This window comes from Tachysurus fulvidraco, chromosome 7 (genome assembly GCF_022655615.1).
Source record: "Tachysurus fulvidraco isolate hzauxx_2018 chromosome 7, HZAU_PFXX_2.0, whole genome shotgun sequence".
Taxonomy (NCBI): Eukaryota; Metazoa; Chordata; class Actinopteri; order Siluriformes; family Bagridae; genus Tachysurus; species Tachysurus fulvidraco.
Genome location: NC_062524.1, coordinates 27,567,911 through 27,589,434, shown reverse-complemented (window position 1 = coordinate 27,589,434; position 21,524 = coordinate 27,567,911). Strand labels below are relative to the sequence as shown.

Sequence of the window (21,524 nt, the reverse complement as noted above, 5' to 3'; positions counted from 1 at the left end):
CTTTCCAGATACAGACTATAATTTGCAGTTTCTACCAACTGTTTTCTAGATAGAAGGGAAGTGTTGCATGCATAATGTGTGTAATAGACAGAAACAAATTGGTGTATGCGGTATAGCGCAAAGATTTGTTTTTATATCATTTAACAGCATTGCCTTTTTATTAAAGAAAAGTTTTAACGGCTTTAACGTTCCGTTATGTCTAACAGTCGTTTAGTTCTGTGCTCTTAATGAAGCTTTATCCTATTTTACAATGGCCTACACTTTGAGATTAAGGAGCTTAATCCTACACACATTGATTGATAAACAACATACCTCTGAGCCCTGTATTTGTTCCACTTCCTCCATCTCTCATCTCATTAGTCAGGGATGTAGACTACTCCTATCTCAACATTCAAACAGGGACAGGGGGAAGATTGCTCCATTTGTACCCACACTAAATGATTTGTTTGTCTATAGTAGTCTCAAACAATTTCACCTTTTGCAAACCCGTCTTTGAGAATACCAATGAAGGAATACGCTCAGACTCGGCATACTAATGTGTTCCGATTCAAATCCAAGCACTACTGCAAGTCATGGCATGATAGCAGTGATGCTAACTTAACAAAAGACTACCTGCATGCATTTGTAAAACCTGGGACCATTACCATAAGCCCTGAAGGAGCTCAGAGGTGATGGGATACAGAGGAACCTAGCTGTGTGAGGGTGCTTCCAACTCTTGGTTCTTGGATATGTCTAGCAGCGCTAGTAGCGCTGCTGTGTCACAGCTCCAGGGTCTTTTAGTTTGATCTTGAGCTTAGGATTTTGTCGGTCTCTCATGTTCAACGATTCTCCTTTTTTTCTCCCACCTCCTTACGACATTCTGCTAGACAGACTGGTGACTTAAACTGTCTCATGTGGGGAATGTGTACAGGGGCCACCCAGGGCATATTCCCATCTCATGCCCATTATTCCCAGGATAGTCTATTGATCCAGAACACTGATTAGAATAAAGTGTTTGTCAGGGATCAGCGCAGATCCGTCAAGGATCAGCGCAGACTTATGGCCATGTGCGTTTGTGTTTGTTTGTGTCACGTGATTGCCCCGTCTTCGTTTGCTCCTCCCGGTCATCACACCTGTTCCCCATTGTGTGTGATTGTCCCCATCTGTATATATGTGAGCCGCGTTGCCTTAGGCAGCGCGGCTTCATTATAATATTGTTAGTTCCCTGTGTAGTGTGGATTATGTTTGTCTTCCTCCTGTATTAAACCCCTTTCATTTGAATCTATACTGCGTACGGGTCTGTCTCCATTCCACCTCCGTCCGGGAGCTGACAGTGTTTATGAAACAAGGCAGATGTTTGTTCTTTAAAGGTGCAATAACAACTCTGAGGTCCAGGTTTAAAAAGCTGTCGTTGGACAACATCAAACTAAGGAAGTGCATAAGCAATGGCAATGCATGCTGAGGAATGGGGAGAGGAACAAAACGACACAATCATTGTATGGAGAATTTGTTCCATAGCACAAAATAATTCTTTCTTTCTTTCTTTCTTTCTTTCTTTCTTTCTTTCTTTCGATAGTTTACATTTTGCCATTACACTTAGTTTGGCTTTTTCACAGTGATTTCAGCAAACACTGAAAATCTTCCAGAACGATTTGCCATCACGAGCCAAGGTTTACTTTTCCACCTAAACCGGGCAAGGTAATAAAATTTAAGCCGCATCCTCCCAACCAAAACTTTTCCCATTCCTTTTCCTCTCCGACTTCTTCATATTTATTCATGTCACTCGTGTGCTTGGATGGCCACAGGCACTGCTCGGTCTCATAGCTGCAGCTCCCAGAGTGCATCTCCTCGAACTAATGAAGCATCTTGAGTTCGCTGAGCTGCCGAGAAGGAGAACTGCTGCTCCGGGACAAACAAAGATGCTCTGGAACTGAGGAGGACTGAAAGACCACGACGGATGACTGGGCAGATTTTATCAGTGCTTAAATGCTATGAAGGTTGAGGATGTCCTAAAGCTGCTTTAGTAGTAGACTTACAAATCCAATTTGAATTGGAATCCAAGGCCATTAAATCCCCAATCCAAAACTCAGCATAATCAGTCGTACTTTATATAAATAGGTCTCCATTAGGTGCTTAAGTCTACACTGTTGTTTGCAGTATTATCGTGAATTATGAGCCATTAACGTTATCCAATTACTTGCTGTTTTTATTGCAGTCATTATGTTTATTGTATTGTAATAAATATTTTACTGGAGTGTAAAAATCCCAAGCTTTGTGCTGCACTGTGTTTATAATAGCACTGAGTCCTAATCACAGTAGTGATGTATACAAGTGAGGGAATGTTACTCGCTCTCTGTGCTGTACGACACACCAAATCTCTAAAGATCACCAGGAGAAGAAAAGTATGTTCTCTAATTCTTTTTCCAATGGATTTTTTTTTCAAAATCCTTATGATATTGTTGAAGAAAACGAAGAAAAAATTGTTAACTAAAATATAGAGAACAGAAAAAATAAATAATGTCCTTAATGCCCTCATGCCAAACATTTTGGTAAATAAATAAATAAATAGATAGATAGATAGATAGATAGATAGATAGATAGATAGATAGATAGATAGATAGATAGATAGATAGATAGATAAACAAACATAAATAAATAAATAAATAAATAAATAAATAAATAAATAAATAAATAAATAAATAAAGCAAAACCTTTGAGGGGAATCCTTTTTTTTTTTTTTATTAATTATTTTTTTTTAAAAATTATCCAATATTATTTCGTACTTTATGTTGATTCTAAAAGGTTTCATTTCGTTCTGTTGGAAGTTACTAAAGTACTCCGACTCAGCTTGTTCATCCGTCGTGTTCTCTGTTAGCTAGCCACATGCTACAGTAGATAGCTCAAAGTTAAAAAGATGACAGACTTTAATGAATCTAGCCAGAATAATAGAACAAATTACTTTAAAAGTAGCTTCATGTATCAACAAATCAGCAAAAAAAAAAAAAAAAAAATCGATGCAATTCCAGCAAATCTGTTCCGCTGGAGTGGTAATATCAATACTGTGTCCTCTGTTCCATATCTGGAGCTCTTAGATAAATACCTGGGGGTATTTGAGAAAGCCGAAACAGGATTGTTTGATTTGTTTATCTTGTTTTGACTGCATGGAGCAAACCTACACCTACGACAGGAGCTGAAGACGAGTGCGGTTCCCTACGGACGGAAACAATATCTTCTTCTGATTTACAGAATAAAGCCCAATCCAGAGAAACAGATCTGCCTGCTTGTGTGTTCAGATTCTCACAAAACAGCGAGAGAGGTGAACGTTATAAAAGACACGAGGTCGTTAGATAGAACGTCTTCAGCCACCCAGAAAGACTTGGACAAGAGTATCTAAGCGGAGAGCAGATGTAACGGTCACCTTTACTGCCGCTGTCGTGTCCCACTTCCACCCAGAGGCTCACTGAATAAGAAGGAGCATTAAATATCCTCTCAGTTCCCTTCATGGACAGAAAGCTCTGATCTTCTGATCATCACATGGACGAAAAGACACTTCCTGCTAAGACCTGGGTCAACATTAGAAGATCTGCTAATGGCTCAGTGCTAAAGAGAAATCACACAAGGACCTCTGATAAAAAAATAAAAAAAAAAAAGTATAAATTCCAGAAGATCCACCAGATCCTTCAGACCATGTGTACGGTGTACTAAATAAAGTAAATATCACATAGTGGGTTTTTTCTCCCTCTCTCAAGGAATAAGGACGAAAGTCGAAACAGAGATGATGTAGACTGATGGCAGTGGTGACGCCTGTTAGCTTTGAACAAACTAAATATATAAAAACGTTGAGAATTGATTTACTGTTATATAACGTGTCTGATCTCAGCAAACAGAAGAATCGCACTCACGTTGTTCATGTACTCGCTGAGCAGATCCTGTAGCGCTTGGCGCACAGCGTTGCACTCGGCCACGATGCGTTCTCGACGGTCGTCACGCGTACACGACGAGTCGGCCATGAGGGCGGCGCCGCTGATGATGCTCTCCAGACGCTCCTCCAGCGAAGGTCTGAAACGAGCCTCGCTGAATGTCAGGGGGTCCAGAATGATTTTATTCTGAAAGATGAACAAAGATTCTGCATGTAAATAGTGTAAATAAACACTTGTATGTTTTTTGTTTTCTTTTCTTATCTTATGACCCAGAAGTAGACTGAATCGATTCATTTTGTATTTAATTTCAGGTCAGTCTTCTACTATATACTATACGTTTAAGATTTTCTCCGATGCGATTTTCTCCACTCTGTAAATTAAACTGCCGTCATTTAGAAACATCTAATAAAAGTCTCGCTTTGCCGTTTTGCTCCGTTCTAAAACGTGTATTAAAAATATGATTAAAAGAGTCTCTCGGACTTCGCGCTCATCATCCGTACCCCGACTGCGTGGATGTAACACGGCGTGATGTGTGATGAGGCGTGAGGTGAAGGCGAGCGGGTGCGCGGTGAGCGCTGGAGGAGAGAATCGAGGGGTTTTTGGCACGGAGACTTATGGTTCTGAGCTCAGTGTTCTGGAGTAAAAAAGAACGATGACCTTCAAGGCGAGATCCAAGGCCTCGGTTACAAGCGGCTGTGCGCTTTAATAGCCCTATTAAGAGCAGAACGTAGACTCCAGAGCCCTCGTGATTTTACTGTTTTAAAGTTTGCCTCAAAATAGAGTTTTTATGTTGGCTACAGAGAGAGGGAGAGAATTACCATATTGATGGTAGCGATATTGTTTTATTGCGCTGAAATTTAAATATGCCGTCCGCAGCAGTTTGAAGTGAGGAGGTAAAAAAAAAATGTGTGTCTGGAGGAAACTTGAGAAGGAGACGATCTGCGGTAATACGGCAAATTTACATTCGTAACAGAAAGTTCGCTTTGTTCAAATATTTATTTTTATTTTACAAAGGCTAACAGGCCCATACGCAGCTTTATGCACTGACAAGGATCTAAATAACTGACTCATTTGTTGCATTCATTTTTAGATTAGAATTAAATAAATAACAATATAACTTAGATAGTTGCTCATTTCCAGCAGCTCCAGAATCCCAGAATCATACAGTAGAGGTGAAAGGTGTAAGAGTCAAGTCTGATTACACACAGTGTTTGTTAGTGGCTTTATTTATTTATTTATTTATTTATTTATTTATTTATTTATTTATTTATTTATTAGATGATTTACAGAGTCGCCCGAGCACATGGCATGTTCATTATGGCTCTGCTAACTCTACACATATACTCTACACATATACTCTACACATATACTCTACACATATACTCTACACTTATACTCTACACTTATACTCTACACTTATACTCTACACATATACTCTACACTTATACTCTACACTTATACTCTACACTTATACTCTACACTTATACTCTACACATATACTCTACACATATACTCTACACATATACTCTACACATATACTCTACACTTATACTCTACACTTATACTCTACACTTATACTCTACACTTATACTCTACACTTATACTCTACACTTATACTCTACACTTATACTCTACACTTATACTCTACACTTATACTCTACACATATACTCTACACATATACTCTACACTTATACTCTACACTTATACTCTACACATATACTCTACACATATACTCTACACTTATACTCTACACTTATACTCTACACTTATACTCTACACATATACTCTACACTTATACTCTACACTTATACTCTACACTTATACTCTACACATATACTCTACACATATACTCTACACTTATACTCTACACTTATACTCTACACTTATACTCTACACTTATACTCTACACATATACTCTACACATATACTCTACACATATACTCTACACATATACTCTACACTTATACTCTACACTTATACTCTACACTTATACTCTACACTTATACTCTACACTTATACTCTACACTTATACTCTACACATATACTCTACACTTATACTCTACACTTATACTCTACACTTATACTTTACACTTATACTCTACACTTATACTCTACACTTATACTCTACACATATACTCTACACTTATACTCTACACATATACTCTACACTTATACTCTACACTTATACTCTACACATATACTCTACACTTATACTCTACACTTATACTCTACACTTATACTCTACACTTATACTCTACACATATACTCTACACTTATACTCTACACTTATACTCTACACTTATACTTTACACTTATACTCTACACTTATACTCTACACATATACTCTACACTTATACTCTACACTTATACTCTACACATATACTCTACACTTATACTCTACACTTATACTCTACACTTATACTTTACACTTATACTCTACACTTATACTCTACACTTATACTCTACACTTATACTCTACACTTATACTCTACACTTATACTCTACACATATACTCTACACTTATACTCTACACTTATACTTTACACTTATACTCTACACATATACTCTACACATATACTCTACACTTATACTCTACACTTATACTCTACACTTATACTCTACACATATACTCTACACATATACTCTACACTTATACTCTACACTTATACTCTACACTTATACTCTACACTTATACTCTACATGCACATCTCGACTGCTTTCTGCAGTATTCAGCAGCGCTGCTTGGAACAGGAGTGTGACCCTGAGCTTAAAGTGAGACTGTAGGAACTGCTTCCAGTAAGAGAGAGCACACAGACACACAGACACACACACACACACACACACACACACACACACACACACACACACACACACACACACACACACACACACACACACACACACACAGCATGCACACCGTAGCCATAGCGATACTTTTATGGCTCTTAGATTGTGGTAAATCAGTTAACTAACTTTCTGTCAGAACATTAAGATCAGTGTAACTCAGTAATGATGAGAGTGAGTTAAATGTTTGTGTAGTTATGCATGTGGTTTTATTTGCAAATTGATGTCTGCAATTTTAAATAAAAGCTTCCAGGTAAAACGTGGAGGTGGCTGGGAAATAAAATAACTGTGGCCAGTAGTTTCTACAGCGGTGTGTGATGAATAAACAGATATAACTTCACCTCCCAGAAGGGGACGAGCGGCATGAGCGAGTTATTCTGTGTCACATCATTCATATCTCTTTAAGTGTTGAAGATGCAGCGTTCTGCTCCAGTCACACTGACACATCTCTTTATCAGAGAGAGAGAGAGAGAGAGAGAGAGAGAGAGAGAGAGAGAGAGAGAGGACAGGAGAACACTACACATAACCTACTTTTATATTTCCTCTGTGACTTAACTTATTCCTCTAGGCTGAAGGGGAAAAAACAAAGAGAGGAAGAAAGACAGCTTGCCTGAGAGAGAGAGAGAGAGAGAGAGAGAGAGAGAGAGAGAGAGAGAGAGAGAGAGAGAGAGAGAGCAAAAGTGGAAAAGACACAAGAAGAGAAAGAGAGAGGCAGGTGGAGAAAGATGGGTGAGAGAGACAGACAGAAAACAAGAGACTAAAAGAAGGAGAGAAGAGAGACAGGGATACAATGAAAGAGTGAAAGACAGACAGACAGATGGAAAGGCACTAATAAATTGAGTATGAGAGAGAGATAAAGTGTGTGTGTGAGTGAGAGAGAGAGAGAGAGATAAAGTGAGAGAGAGAGAGAGATAATGTGTGTGTGTGTGTGTGTGTGTGTGTGAGAGAGAGAGAGAGAGAGAGAGAGAGAGAGAGAGTGAGAGATAAAGTGAGAGAGAGAGAGAGAGAGAGAGAGAGAGAGAGAGAGAGAGAGAGAGAAAGAGAGAGAGAAAGAGAGGGATCAGATACAGAGTAGTAAGTGAGAGTGTAGCAGGATGACAGATGAACAGAGCGATAGACGAGTGTGGCTGCACGAGTCTCCTCTCTCCTCTGTAGCAGTGTTATTAACGACGTTCGAAGTCGTGTGTAAACTCACTCAGGTCTCCGTCTGACTCCTGACCTACATACAGAACTACACTCAGGACACGTGTGTTAGTCCAGGAAGAGCTGGACCTGCTTTATAAAGAATAATAATAATAATAATAATAATAATAATAATAATAATAATAATAATAATAATAATAACAACAACCCTGGAGCCGCTACAGAATACAACGTCCATTAAAAGAAGATGATGTTAGAGATGATTAAGAACAGAGACGATGCTGTGTATTAAACTCTAACATCATCCTTCAGTGTAAACACACACGAGTGTATACGCATGAATAATGAGTGTTTACTGAATATGTAAATATTACATTTGTTAAATGGACGATTTATTTAAATGGCGTCTACAGGACTTTTATCATCGATATAAACATTACAGCCTCAAACATGTCATAAAAGGATTCTGTTTTATCTCCAAAAGTCCGATTGAGTAAAAAAAGTTTCATACTTAGTTTTTATATATAAAATAACTATTATCTACAGGTGCAATAAATCTCGATAAATTAGAAAGTCATGGATAAGTTTGTTTATTTCAGTCATTTAACTTTGGTTCTTTTAATTGTCCTGATTTTTGGCTCACATTTAACAAAAACTTTAAAAAAATTAGAATATGGTGACATGTCAATCAGCTAAACCAGTGGTCCCACACCCCCGGGCCGCGGACCGATTCCCGGGTACCGGTCCATGGACCAAATGGTACCGGGCCGCCCAAGGATCATTCAATTATTCCCATTTTATTTACTGTGGTGTATTTCTCCCGGGTTTGTGCGACTTTCCATGGACGAGAGGTTAACCGGGAGCTGAGAGACGTCACCTAAAGCCGCACCGATACCGCGCATGCGCAAAATATCATGATATCTGGCCGGGTTTAGGTGACGTCTGGAGCTGAGCGGCTGCGAGCGGCAGTGGTGTTGTAGCTTTGGTGGAGAGAGAAGGTGTGTATCGCTCTTCTCTCTGTTCACCGGTACTTTGTCATGTTTAACAGTGCTTGGTGTACGTGTATATTGTGTTTGCTCAAATTTAACCCACAAATTAGCAAAAATGAGCACGAAACAGACGTCGTTAGAAAGTTAGAAACTCTGCCGGTGTTCTGGATTAAAGTCATGGCGGAATACCCTGAGATTGTCACCACAGCACTTAAATCCCTATCGCCATTTCCGACATGCTATCTGTGTGAAGCGGGGTTTTCTGCAGTGATGGCAACCGAAACAAAACAACAGAATAAACTGGACATAAGCGACACACTTCGGGTGTCATTGTCTCCTATTACCCCAGATGGAACCGTCTCGTTGTAAAGAAACAAGCTCAGGGTTCTCATCGATTTAGCGTTGTAGTGAGTTGAAAAGGCATGTTTAAAAAAGGGCGCCAACCCCCACCCCCCTCCCCCAGCGGGCCGTGGTAAAATTATCAAACTTTGACCGGTCCGCAGTGAATAAAAGGTTGGGGACCAGTGAGCTAAACAACTCAAAACACCTGCAAAGGTTTCATTAGCCATCAAAATGGTCTCTGACTTTGGTCCACTAGGCTACACAATCATGGGGAAGACAGTCATGAATCTGACGTGACTATTGTCCATAAGACAATCAGTGACACCCTTCACAAGGAGACAAAAAGCCATTCAGTAAACATTCATTGCTAAAGAAGCTGTTCACAGAGTTCTGTATCCAGGCATGTTAACAGACAGAAAGTTGAGTGGAAGAAAAAGATGCACAACAGACTGAGAGAACCTCAGCATCGAGAGGCTTGTCAAGCAAAATCCATTCATGAATTTATCTGAACTTCACAAGGAATGGTGGTCCGGTGGTCCGCTGGTCCAAAGTCCTCTTTTCAGATGAGAGCAAGTTTTGCATTTCATTTGTTAATGAGGTCCTAGAGTCTTGATGAAGGGTGGAAAAGATCATAGTCCAAGACTCCTTCACTAAATTGTACGCGTACAGAACAAACAGAACCTTCTCTACGAGGGCAAGTGAGCTGTTACCATAGAAACCATAATGCACTGCCTTTTTATCCAATCAGCTTCCCTGAAATAGAGATCGCTTCGTGATGAAATGAACGAATGCATCGTGTTTACAGTGTCACTAACATCCGGCACACATGAAGAATCCGATATAAAAAATCTCCACACGGATATTCCCCGGAAGTCCGACACACGGATGATTAATGGATCCGTGGATCCCTGCAGCTCAGCTGTGCTCGACTTTACTGGCGCTCGTGACCTAGTGAGAGGGACATGGGGCTGAATCAGGAAGCCTCCGGAGTGCAGGGAGACGAGGTCGGAGGAGGACACGTCATCCATCATATCTCTGACACGACCGAACGTACGCCTGAGAAGCAGAGCGACTGAGGACACGTGTGCCGAGATCATCAGGTGCTGCCGGGCTTCGCTACGTCTCTTGTGTTTAGAACAAGTTTAAATTCACTTAACGAAAGGATCGTGTTCTGTCCCATATAAAACGTCTGAGCTTAAATTAAATGAATGACAGAAAAGGATTAAGTGAAATTTATATATATATATATATATATATATATATATATATATATATATATATATATATATATATAATATTATAAAATATTCGTTTCCTTATATAGACATTAACACAAGTGAACAACATGATCTAGGATAAATAAATAAATAAATAAATAAATAAATAAATAAATAAAGGTTCAAACAAACAAAAACATGCCAAAAATAATTCGAACGAATAAATAAAAAAACTCCTTCATGATCCTCCACAGAATGATCGACTCCTGAGCTTCGTTACTTTTAATAACACTCCCCATAAATGACGCGCTCCTCTGTGTTTAACTTTAAAACTAAACACAGTTCGATAAGTGTCAGGTGCTGAAGGACACACACACACACACACACACAAACACACACACACACACACATGCTTGTTTTTTCTTACTCGTCAGAGGTTTGATTCCTCTCTTCATAAGCTGCTGACGAATGCAATCATGATAAATATGACCACAAACTGTATTATTATTATTATGTGTGTGTGTGTGTGTGTGTGTGTGTGTGTGTGTGTGTGTGTATGTGTGTGTTATTGCCCGAGACCGTGAAGCGATCCATCCCTCTGAGCATCAGCATCGTTTCATTCTCTTGCCTCGTTGTTGACTCTGAGTCCGGTGTCATTGGTATATATAATTCACATCTTCAGCACAACAAAGACAACAAACTTCCCTTTCTTTTTTTTTTTTCTTCTCCGGGTTTGACGGAACAAAGAGATAAATAAACCGATAAAGGGTCAGGGGCTGAAGTGAAACGGCTCTCGTTTTAAACACACAAACGTCCGTCCCTCGTTCCTCTCGTTCAGCTCTTTCCACATCACCACCCTGGGACTTTAAAATGAGCTAATTTGCCTCACGAGTCGGGTCTAAAGCTCTCGCAGTCGTTTAAAGAGAGATATCGTGAAGACGAGGCCTTTGTGTGCTGTAAAAGTGTTTAGATGGTTCTTTTTTTTCCACAGTGTTTATTTAATGGAGTACTTTTATTTTGGTGGTCTGCTGTACAGGATCGGGGTCAGTCATATGGCTAATTCTATGAATTTTAGGTTAACCGTTATTATAACTAAGCCTTTTTTATTACGGTGTTATTATTAAACACATGAATAGTGTCCACTAAACCACTTACAGTCACACTCTGTATATGTATACGCAGTGAAAAGGGTCATTTTCTAACAGTTTGTAATTTGTAAAGTCGTTTTTTTTTTTTTTTTCTCCGATAAAAGACGTAATAAATGTAATAAAAGAAAACTAGGAAATGAATCGGAGCTCGTTCACTTCCAGGTGTCACGTGCCGCGACTTCAGAGGAAACATGACAATGGGGTCCATTAAGCAGCATTTACTGACATATTCAGTGATTAGTCCATTTAAGCAGAGCCCTGCTGTGTTCTCCGCCTCAGTGCGGTTCTTTACGCAGGTGAGAACAGAGAGAGAGAGAGAGAGAGTGAGTCAACTCTGAATCGACTCTGAATCGACTCACCTACTGAAGGTGAATCGGTTACTCTTTGCTTTGTGTTTTCGGTTCATTTATGTTATATATACTGTACGTGGCGATCCGCATCCACGCCTTCGCATCCTCAGACTCATCCTACATCTTCTCCTCCCTTTTTGTTCACACTGGGATATTGTCGCCTAATCCCTCGGTACACGATCGGTCGAGAAATCGTGAAATCCTCATGTATAACGCGACGTGCTTTATCTTTTCTTCTTTCTTCTTTTTGCTCTTGTTAAAGCTGTAAATTGGTGTCTAGCTGCTCATGCATTTCTCCACAGAACCGGTTGCCATGACAACACAACATAAAATGTCTATAGGATAGAAACAATGCTGTGTGTGTGTGTGTGTGTGTGTGTGTGTGTGTGTGTGTGTGTGTGTGTGTGTGTGTGTGTGTGAGGGTATAAACACACATTATGACATTACCACCAAGTTTGAAGAGTTCCAGCAAAATGTGACGTTAATTTTGTTACTTATTTATTTTTTAAACGTGTATACATTCGAATTATGGATAGAATTATTAATTCATCATTTATCTATGGGACCAATAACGATCATCAAGCCAAAATTGATCTCGTAATGAATTTCTTAACCACAAAAAGACCCGAATGTTGCCCCCCCCTGTGCCCGGAGACGACGTGGCGACTGCGCGAACGCAGGTTTAGCTCTCGATCCTCACGCTCAACCCTCCAGCCGTCGCTGATGAACGTGGCAGCTATAACAGGAGCCACGTCATTCATCACTAGATGAGACGGGCCGGACGCGGACACATCCAGCTTCCTAATGATGCTGGATCCTGGCACAGGGTTCTCGCCAGTGCCAGCCTTCTAGGATGCCTTCTATATCTCTTCCTGTCAGGAGGTCAGACCCCATAACCTCCTGGGATGGAAGGAGGCAGAAGGAGGTGCAGCAGGAATCCGGAGAGACTGAATGTTAAATCTTTATATGCAGTGGTGTGAATCTGGACCTTCTCTAGTGAGGAACCTTTTAATTACACCACGAGTCTCCAGTCTCAGCACCTTCTAACAATCAGATAAACAGTGTCCAGTCTAACGGGGACCTGCAAAATCTGGAGATGAAGGGAGTTCAGATCCCAGCTGAAGAGATGCAGCTGCACAGCATGATGCTGCCACCACCAGGCTCTCTCTCGAGTCACCCTACCCCGTGGCCTAGACACGGGTACAAGTAGAGTAAAGTTTTGATGAGGATGATGATGGGTTTCCTTTCAGATCTGGTTCCTCTCAGTGTTCCTTCTTCCTCATATCTGTCTACAGAAGAAGTCTCCGGTGTCAACACAAATATTTTAGCAATATTAATCTTGCTGTAATAGACACAGATTTTATTTAGACGTTACAGGACGACTTCGGAGGCTAAAATTTATTTCCAAACCTCCTACAAATTCCCGCCGGTTGTTATTATTCTCACAGCCTCCATTAATAAACTCCCACATATGATTGTATAACGTTTTGGCTTTAAAAGCGGTGGAAAGTGGAGAAGGTTGTAAAAAGTTTGCCGGTTGCCAGATTCAGCGCTGGCAGCGTGTGACGGTGTGGCATCCGAGAGACGATCCCCCGAGTGGGAGAGAGCTGAACAGCAAATAAAGTTAACTGTGGTGTTCAGGTGATATTGTAGTGTTGTGGTGAGTCGTTACACACACAGTGTTGTGGTGAGTCGTTACACACACAGTGTTGTGGTGAGTCGTTACACACACAGTGTCGTGGTGAGTCGTTACACACAGTGTTGTGGTGAGTCGTTATACACACAGTGTCGTGGTGAGTCGTTACACACACAGTGTTGTGGTGAGTCGTTACACACACAGTGTCGTGGTGAGTCGTTACACACAGTGTCGTGGTGAGTCGTTACACACAGTGTTGTGGTGAGTCGTTACACACACAGTGTTGTGGTGAGTCGTTACACACACAGTGTTGTGGTGAGTCGTTACACACACAGTGTCGTGGTGAGTCGTTACACACACAGTGTCGTGGTGAGTCGTTACACACACAGTGTTGTGGTGAGTCGTTACACACACAGTGTTGTGGTGAGTCGTTACACACACAGTGTTGTGGTGAGTCGTTACACACAGTGTTGTGGTGAGTCGTTACACACAGTGTTGTGGTGAGTCGTTACACACAGTGTTGTGGTGAGTCGTTACACACACAATGTTGTGGTGAGTCGGTTACACACAGTGTCGTGGTGAGTCGTTACACACACAGCGTCGTGGTGAGTCGTTACACACACACAGTGTCGTGGTGAGTCGTCACACACAGTGTCGTGGTGAGTCGTTACACACACAGTGTAGTGGTGAGTCGGTTACACACACAGTGTCGTGGTGAGTCGTTACACACACAGTGTCGTGGTGCGTCGTTACACACACAGTGTCGTGGTGAGTCGTCACACACAGTGTCGTGGTGAGTCGTTACACACACAGTGTCGTGGTGAGTCGTCACACACAGTGTTGTGGTGAGTCGTCACACACAGTGTCGTGGTGAGTCGTTACACACAGTGTCGTGGTGAGTCGTTACACACACAGTGTCGTGGTGAGTCGTTACACATAGTGTTGTGGTGAGTCGTTACACACAGTGTCGTGGTGAGTCGTTACACACAGTGTCGTGGTGAGTCGTTACACATAGTGTCGTGGTGAGTCGTTACACACACAGTGTTGTGGTGAGTCGTTACACACACAGTGTTGTGGTGAGTCGTTACACACAGTGTTGTGGTGAGTCGTCACACACAGTGTCGTGGTGAGTCGTTACACACAGTGTCGTGGTGAGTCGTTACACACAGTGTCGTGGTGAGTCGTTACACACACAGTGTTGTGGTGAGTCGTTACACACACAGTGTTGTGGTGAGTCGTTACACACACAGTGTTGTGGTGAGTCGTTACACACACAGTGTCGTGGTGAGTCGTTACACACAGTGTCGTGGTGAGTCGTTACACACAGTGTCGTGGTGAGTCGTTACACACACAGTGTCGTGGTGAGTCGTTACACACACAGTGTCGTGGTGAGTCGTTACACACACAGTGTTGTGGTGAGTCGTTACACACACAGTGTCGTGGTGAGTCGTTACACACACAGTGTCGTGGTGAGTCGTTACACACACAGTGTTGTGGTGAGTCGTTACACACACAGTGTTGTGGTGAGTCGTTACACACACAGTGTTGTGGTGAGTCGTTACACACAGTGTTGTGGTGAGTCGTTACACACAGTGTTGTGGTGAGTCGTTACACACAGTGTTGTGGTGAGTCGTTACACACAGTGTTGTGGTGAGTCGTTACACACACAATGTTGTGGTGAGTCGGTTACACACAGTGTCGTGGTGAGTCGTTACACACACAGCGTCGTGGTGAGTCGTTACACACACACAGTGTCGTGGTGAGTCGTCACACACAGTGTCGTGGTGAGTCGTTACACACACAGTGTTGTGGTGAGTCGGTTACACACACAGTGTCGTGGTGAGTCGTTACACACACAGTGTCGTGGTGCGTCGTTACACACACAGTGTCGTGGTGAGTCGTCACACACAGTGTCGTGGTGAGTCGTTACACACACAGTGTCGTGGTGAGTCGTCACACACAGTGTTGTGGTGAGTCGTCACACACAGTGTCGTGGTGAGTCGTTACACACAGTGTCGTGGTGAGTCGTTACACACACAGTGTTGTGGTGAGTCGTTACACATAGTGTTGTGGTGAGTCGTTACACACAGTGTCGTGGTGAGTCGTTACACACAGTGTCGTGGTGAGTCGTTACACATAGTGTCGTGGTGAGTCGTTACACACACAGTGTTGTGGTGAGTCGTTACACACACAGTGTTGTGGTGAGTCGTTACACACAGTGTTGTGGTGAGTCGTCACACACAGTGTCGTGGTGAGTCGTTACACACAGTGTCGTGGTGAGTCGTTACACACAGTGTCGTGGTGAGTCGTTACACACACAGTGTTGTGGTGAGTCGTTACACACACAGTGTTGTGGTGAGTCGTTACACACACAGTGTTGTGGTGAGTCGTTACACACACAGTGTTGTGGTGAGTCGTTACACACACAGTGTTGTGGTGAGTCGTTACACACACAGTGTTGTGGTGAGTCGTTACACACACAGTGTTGTGGTGAGTCGTTACACACAGTGTTGTGGTGAGTCGTTACACACAGTGTCGTGGTGAGTCGTTACACACAGTGTCGTGGTGAGTCGTTACACACACAGTGTCGTGGTGAGTCGTTACACACACAGTGTCGTGGTGAGTCGTTACACACACAGTGTTGTGGTGAGTCGTTACACACACAGTGTTGTGGTGAGTCGTTACACACACAGTGTTGTGGTGAGTCGTTACACACACAGTGTTGTGGTGAGTCGTTACACACACAGTGTTGTGGTGAGTCGTTACACACACAGTGTTGTGGTGAGTCGTTACACACAGTGTTGTGGTGAGTCGTTACACACAGTGTTGTGGTGAGTCGTTACACACACAGTGTTGAAAACATACAGAAAACAGAAAAAGAGAAAAAAAATAAGGGAATAAAAGCACTAAAAAGAAAAAAGAAAAGAAAAAAGGGAGAATAGATAGATAGATAGATAGATAGATAGATAGATAGATAGATAGATAGATAGATAAAACATTTAAAAGAAAAGAAAAGAAAAGAAAAGAAAAGAAAAGAAAAGAAGAAAACACAGAAAAGCATCTAAAAAGGACACACAGGGTGTGAATGAGAGAGAATCCTGGGAGAAACACTCACCTGGGAGGGCAAGTAGGTGGGCGAGGGGTGTTAGGGGGATTAGTTGGAGTTCGCTCAGATAATACAACACAAACACACAAACACACACTGCCCTGGAGTGCACATCACACCTCAGTGAGAGAGTGTGTGTGTGTGTGTGTGTGTGTGTGTGTGTGTGTGTGTGTGTGTGTGTGTGTGTGTAATGCTTGCAGAGGAGTAGAATAATTACCAGCGCTGCTCTCTGAGGTCGTTAGAATTTATTTATTACCCCACGAATAAACGAGAAATAATTAAAAATCCCGGTAATGCTACATGCAGTAAACGTGATGATAGCTTTATTAATTATTCACATCAGCTCCAGCACAGCTTCCTGTAATCCCACAACGAGGCCCACACCCCCAGCCAACCAAGATTAACACTACACACTCAGAAAGAGACAGAGACAGAGAGAAAGAGAGAGACAGACAGAGACACACAGAGACTCAGACACAGAGACACAGATAGAGAGAGAGACAGACAGATACACAGAAACAGAGAGACAGAAATACAGAGACAGACACAGAGACAGACACAGAGACGCAGACACAAAGACACACAGAGACAGAGACACAGAGAGACAGAAATACAGAGACAGAGAGACAGACACAGAGACGCAGACACAAAGACACACAGAGACAGAGGCACAGAGAGACAGAGAGACAGAGACAGACAGAGAGACAGACACAGAGAGTCAGAAATACAAAGACAGAGACACAGACACAGTGAAAAGGAGACACTGAGAAATAGAGACACAGAGACACACAGAGACAGAAAGAGAGGGGGAGAGAAAAAGTGAGAGAGAGAGAGTGAGAGAGAGAGAGAGAGAGAGAGAGAGAGAGAGAGGGAGAGAGAGACAAAGACACACAGACAGAGACACACACTGCAGGGAAACTTCTAACAGCTAATAGAGGGAGAGACACTGACACAGATACAATGAGCATCTCATCAAGTTATCAACAAGGAAAACAAACAAACAAACAAACAAACAAACAAACAAACAAACAAACATAGAGACTGAGGACTAATTACAATTAATCTAAAACACAGCAATCAGAACGCCAGAGATGAAACACACACACACACACACATACCACCCACACACACACACACATACCACCACCCCCCACACACACACACACATACCACCCCCCCCCACACACACACATACCACCCCCCCCCCACACACACACACACCACACACACACACACCACACATACATCACAGACACACACACACCACACACACACACACACCACACACACACACCACCCACACACACCACACATACATCTCACACACACACACACACACACACACACCACAGACACACACATGCACACACCACACACACACACACACACACACACACACACACACACACACACACACAGGATTCATGTCAAACACACCAAGAACAGGAAGAGGAACAAGACCAGAGATAAATCACTCGAAATGTAAAGTATTTATTTATTTATTTATTTATTTATTTATTTATTTATTTATTTATTTATATCTATAAATATATACAAAAGAAACAAAAAAGAAAGTAAATAAAATTAAAAAATCAGCCAGTAAATGAAAGAAAAGAAATGACTGATTAGATAAATAAATAAATAAATAAATATACATATAAAACCCACCCTGATGAACCATCACTATGTAGCAGCAGATAAAAAGAACTTCTTCTAAAGCTGTAATTTAAAGTTCTCATCATTTGTTCCAAGCTCCAGATTGAGAAGATTGTTGGGAAAGATCTCACCTCAGATCTCAGTCTGAATGGAACAATGTCTAATCAGTTCACTTTACAGAAGCCTGAGTTACAGCGTAGGAAAGAAAAAAGCCTCTATGTCTAAAATGTTAGAAGATCTACAGCTTTTTATGAGCCTTAGATTGAAGCCTGATGATCCATCATGTGCCCAACACAGAGAAGGCTTCAGCTGACAGACGATCTCAGATGTGGTCCAGCATGGATTCCCTAAAGGTTTTCTCTCAACTGATTAAAAGCCTAAGACTCAACTTATAATTCCCCTTTCAGGGTCATGCAGAGGAGCAATGAAGAACCTGCTTCCTATTTGTTTCCTCATGTATTTTAAAACACAACATTGGCTTCTCTTTGGTATCTCATAACATCTTAAACACCACATCGGTTCCTCTTAGGTTCCTCGGTCATCTAAAACACTACATTGGCTTCTCTTTGGTATCTCATAACATCTTAAACACCACATCGGTTCCTCTTCGGTTCCTCGGTCATCTAAAACACTACATTGGCTTCTCTTTGGTATCTTGTATCATCTAAAACACCACATCGGTTCCTCTTCGGTTCCTCGGTCATCAAAAACACTACATCTTTTCCTCTTCGGGTCCTCATGTATTCGAAGACACTGCATTGGAAGATTAGCAGGTTTTCTTTTCTTTGGTCTTCTTGCCCAGGTTCTCATCTTGTATGTTGTGGCCCTTTTGTTTTTCTTCTGAGGTTGTCTTCAGCCGGTGAAGAATTTTCCGATATCGTATCATCTCGCCGGCGCTGAACGATCCGAGACCACCAGCAGAACAAACACCAACAGATTTGACTCAGCAGATTGATCCGGAGGAGAAACTGTCACATTCCTGGAAGGTCTCTGTGTCATCATTAAGTAGACACAAGCTGGTCTTTATTACAGGATTATCTCCACTCTAATAAAGCAGCGAGGCTACAGAAGCTGAACGACGCCAGAGTTTTCCACTGGCGCGTATCGACAAAGAGAAATAAAAGAACGTTCTTTCTTTCCATGCTCACGTAAAGCGTGCGCTAAATTCAATCGGAGCGTCCTTGATTTCTTTATAAAAGCGATCTGTAGATGAATGTTGTCCTGACTCTGGCTTTTTTAAAGGAATTCAAACACACACGAATCGACTGAGCTGTGAGGACTGACGGTCAATAACCTTCAGCTTTAAACGTACCGAGCACTTTTATAGGATCCTCCGAGGACCCGAGCGCGTAAACATTATAACCGACGAAGTTTCCAAGCAAATATGGTTACGGAATTCAGACTCGCTCGGCGTTTATCTTCCGTCCCCGCTTTAAATTGGCTGATTTTATTGCAGCAGTTCAGCTTTGTGTCCCACAGTAGGACGGAGGCGCGTTAGCTGACGCTAGCACATTTCAGCTGTGAGTCTGAACCTCGGGTTTAGTATTCTGTGTGTAATATCACGGTGGTCGTTTCATGCCTTATTCAGCCTAAACGGTTTAGTACTTTGTGTTAGATTAGATTCCGCACACTCTATTCCCAACACACTCACCGAATAAATAAACAAACAAATAAATAAATAAATAAATGCCTAGAATTTTATTATTATCTAGATTAGATTCCGCACACTCTATTCCCAACACACTCACCGAATAAATAAACAAATAAATAAATAAATAAATAAATGCCTAGAATTTTATTATTATCTAGATTAGATTCCGCACACTCTATTCCCAACACACTCACCGAATAAATAAATGGCTAGAATTTTATTATTATCTAGATTAGAGTCCACACACTCTATTCCCAACACACTCACCGAATAAATAAATAAACAAATAAACAAACAAATAAATAAATAAATGCCTAGAATTTTATTATTATCTAGATTAGATTCCGCACACTCTATTCCCAACACACTCACCGAATAAATAAATAAACAAACAAATAAATAAATAAATAAATGCCTAGAATTTTATTATTATCTAGATTAGATTCCGCACACTCTATTCCCAACACACTCACCGAATAAATAAACAAACAAATAAATAAATAAATAAATGCCTAGAATTTTATTATTATCTAGATTAGATTCCGCACACTCTATTCCCAACACACTCACCGAATAAATAAATGGCTAGAATTTTATTATTATCTAGATTAGAGTCCACACACTCTATTCCCAACACACTCACCGAATAAATAAATAAACAAATAAACAAACAAATAAATAAATAAATGCCTAGAATTTTATTATTATCTAGATTAGATTCCACACACACTATTCCCAACACACTCACAGAATAAATAAATAAAAAATAAAATAAAAAAATGCCTAGAATTCTATTATTAACGGAAAAAAAAAACATCTAGATTCCGTGAACTTGATTCGCAAACCTGAAAAGGTTTTTTATAGTTAAAGATGCAATAAGATGAAGAAAAATGACGGAAAAAAAAAAAGGATTCATGTGAACGACTGAGTCTTTTTTTTACCAAGCAGAAGAACACGGACAAGGCCGAAGATGACTCACTGGAACGAGGAAGAATGAGGAAAAGAATCGAAGGAATTTGTGTAGCGAAAAAACGTTACAAAGGACAAGTATAAATATATACAATAAAAAAAAAGAAAACGGTAAAAAAAAATATAAGATAAAAAAAGATGAAAGCGTAAGATAAAAAAAAATCACAACAAGAAAACAAAAAAAGAAAAGAAAACAAAGAAAAAACCTGACTGTCTTTACAGTTTATCTATCTATCTATCTATCTATCTATCTATCTATCTATCTATCTATCTATCTATCTATCTATCTATCTATCTATCTATCTATTTATTTTATTCCACCTGAGTCCTGGCATGATGCCCACATGCCCCGGTGTCTCTTATCTTTAATTGACGATAAACAGCCATCATTACGCAGAACATTCTCATATCTGAGGTTTTTAGGGGGACGTAAAGAAAAAAACAACCCCCTGATGCGTCTATTACCGTAACGCCGTGCAATCGTCCTGGAGATAATGATCGTCTTTTGATGCCGAATTCTTCCACCTCGTGACACTAAGCGAGGCTTTTACTCTGCACTCGTCGCTGAAATGC

General features: G+C 41.0%; 1 protein-coding gene across 1 annotated transcript in view; it reads right to left on the bottom strand.

Moving 5' to 3' along the window:
• Positions 1 to 3,821: 3,821 nt before the first annotated feature.
• The window catches only part of LOC125145257 (catenin alpha-2-like), a 66,421-nt gene continuing 48,718 nt past the window's right edge, over positions 3,822 to 21,524 (bottom strand). The window contains exon 6 of the mRNA XM_047816682.1: positions 3,822 to 4,085. Coding sequence (XP_047672638.1) covers positions 3,837 to 4,085 — 249 coding nt within the window. The 3' untranslated portion in view covers positions 3,822 to 3,836. The remainder of the gene's footprint in view (positions 4,086 to 21,524) is intronic.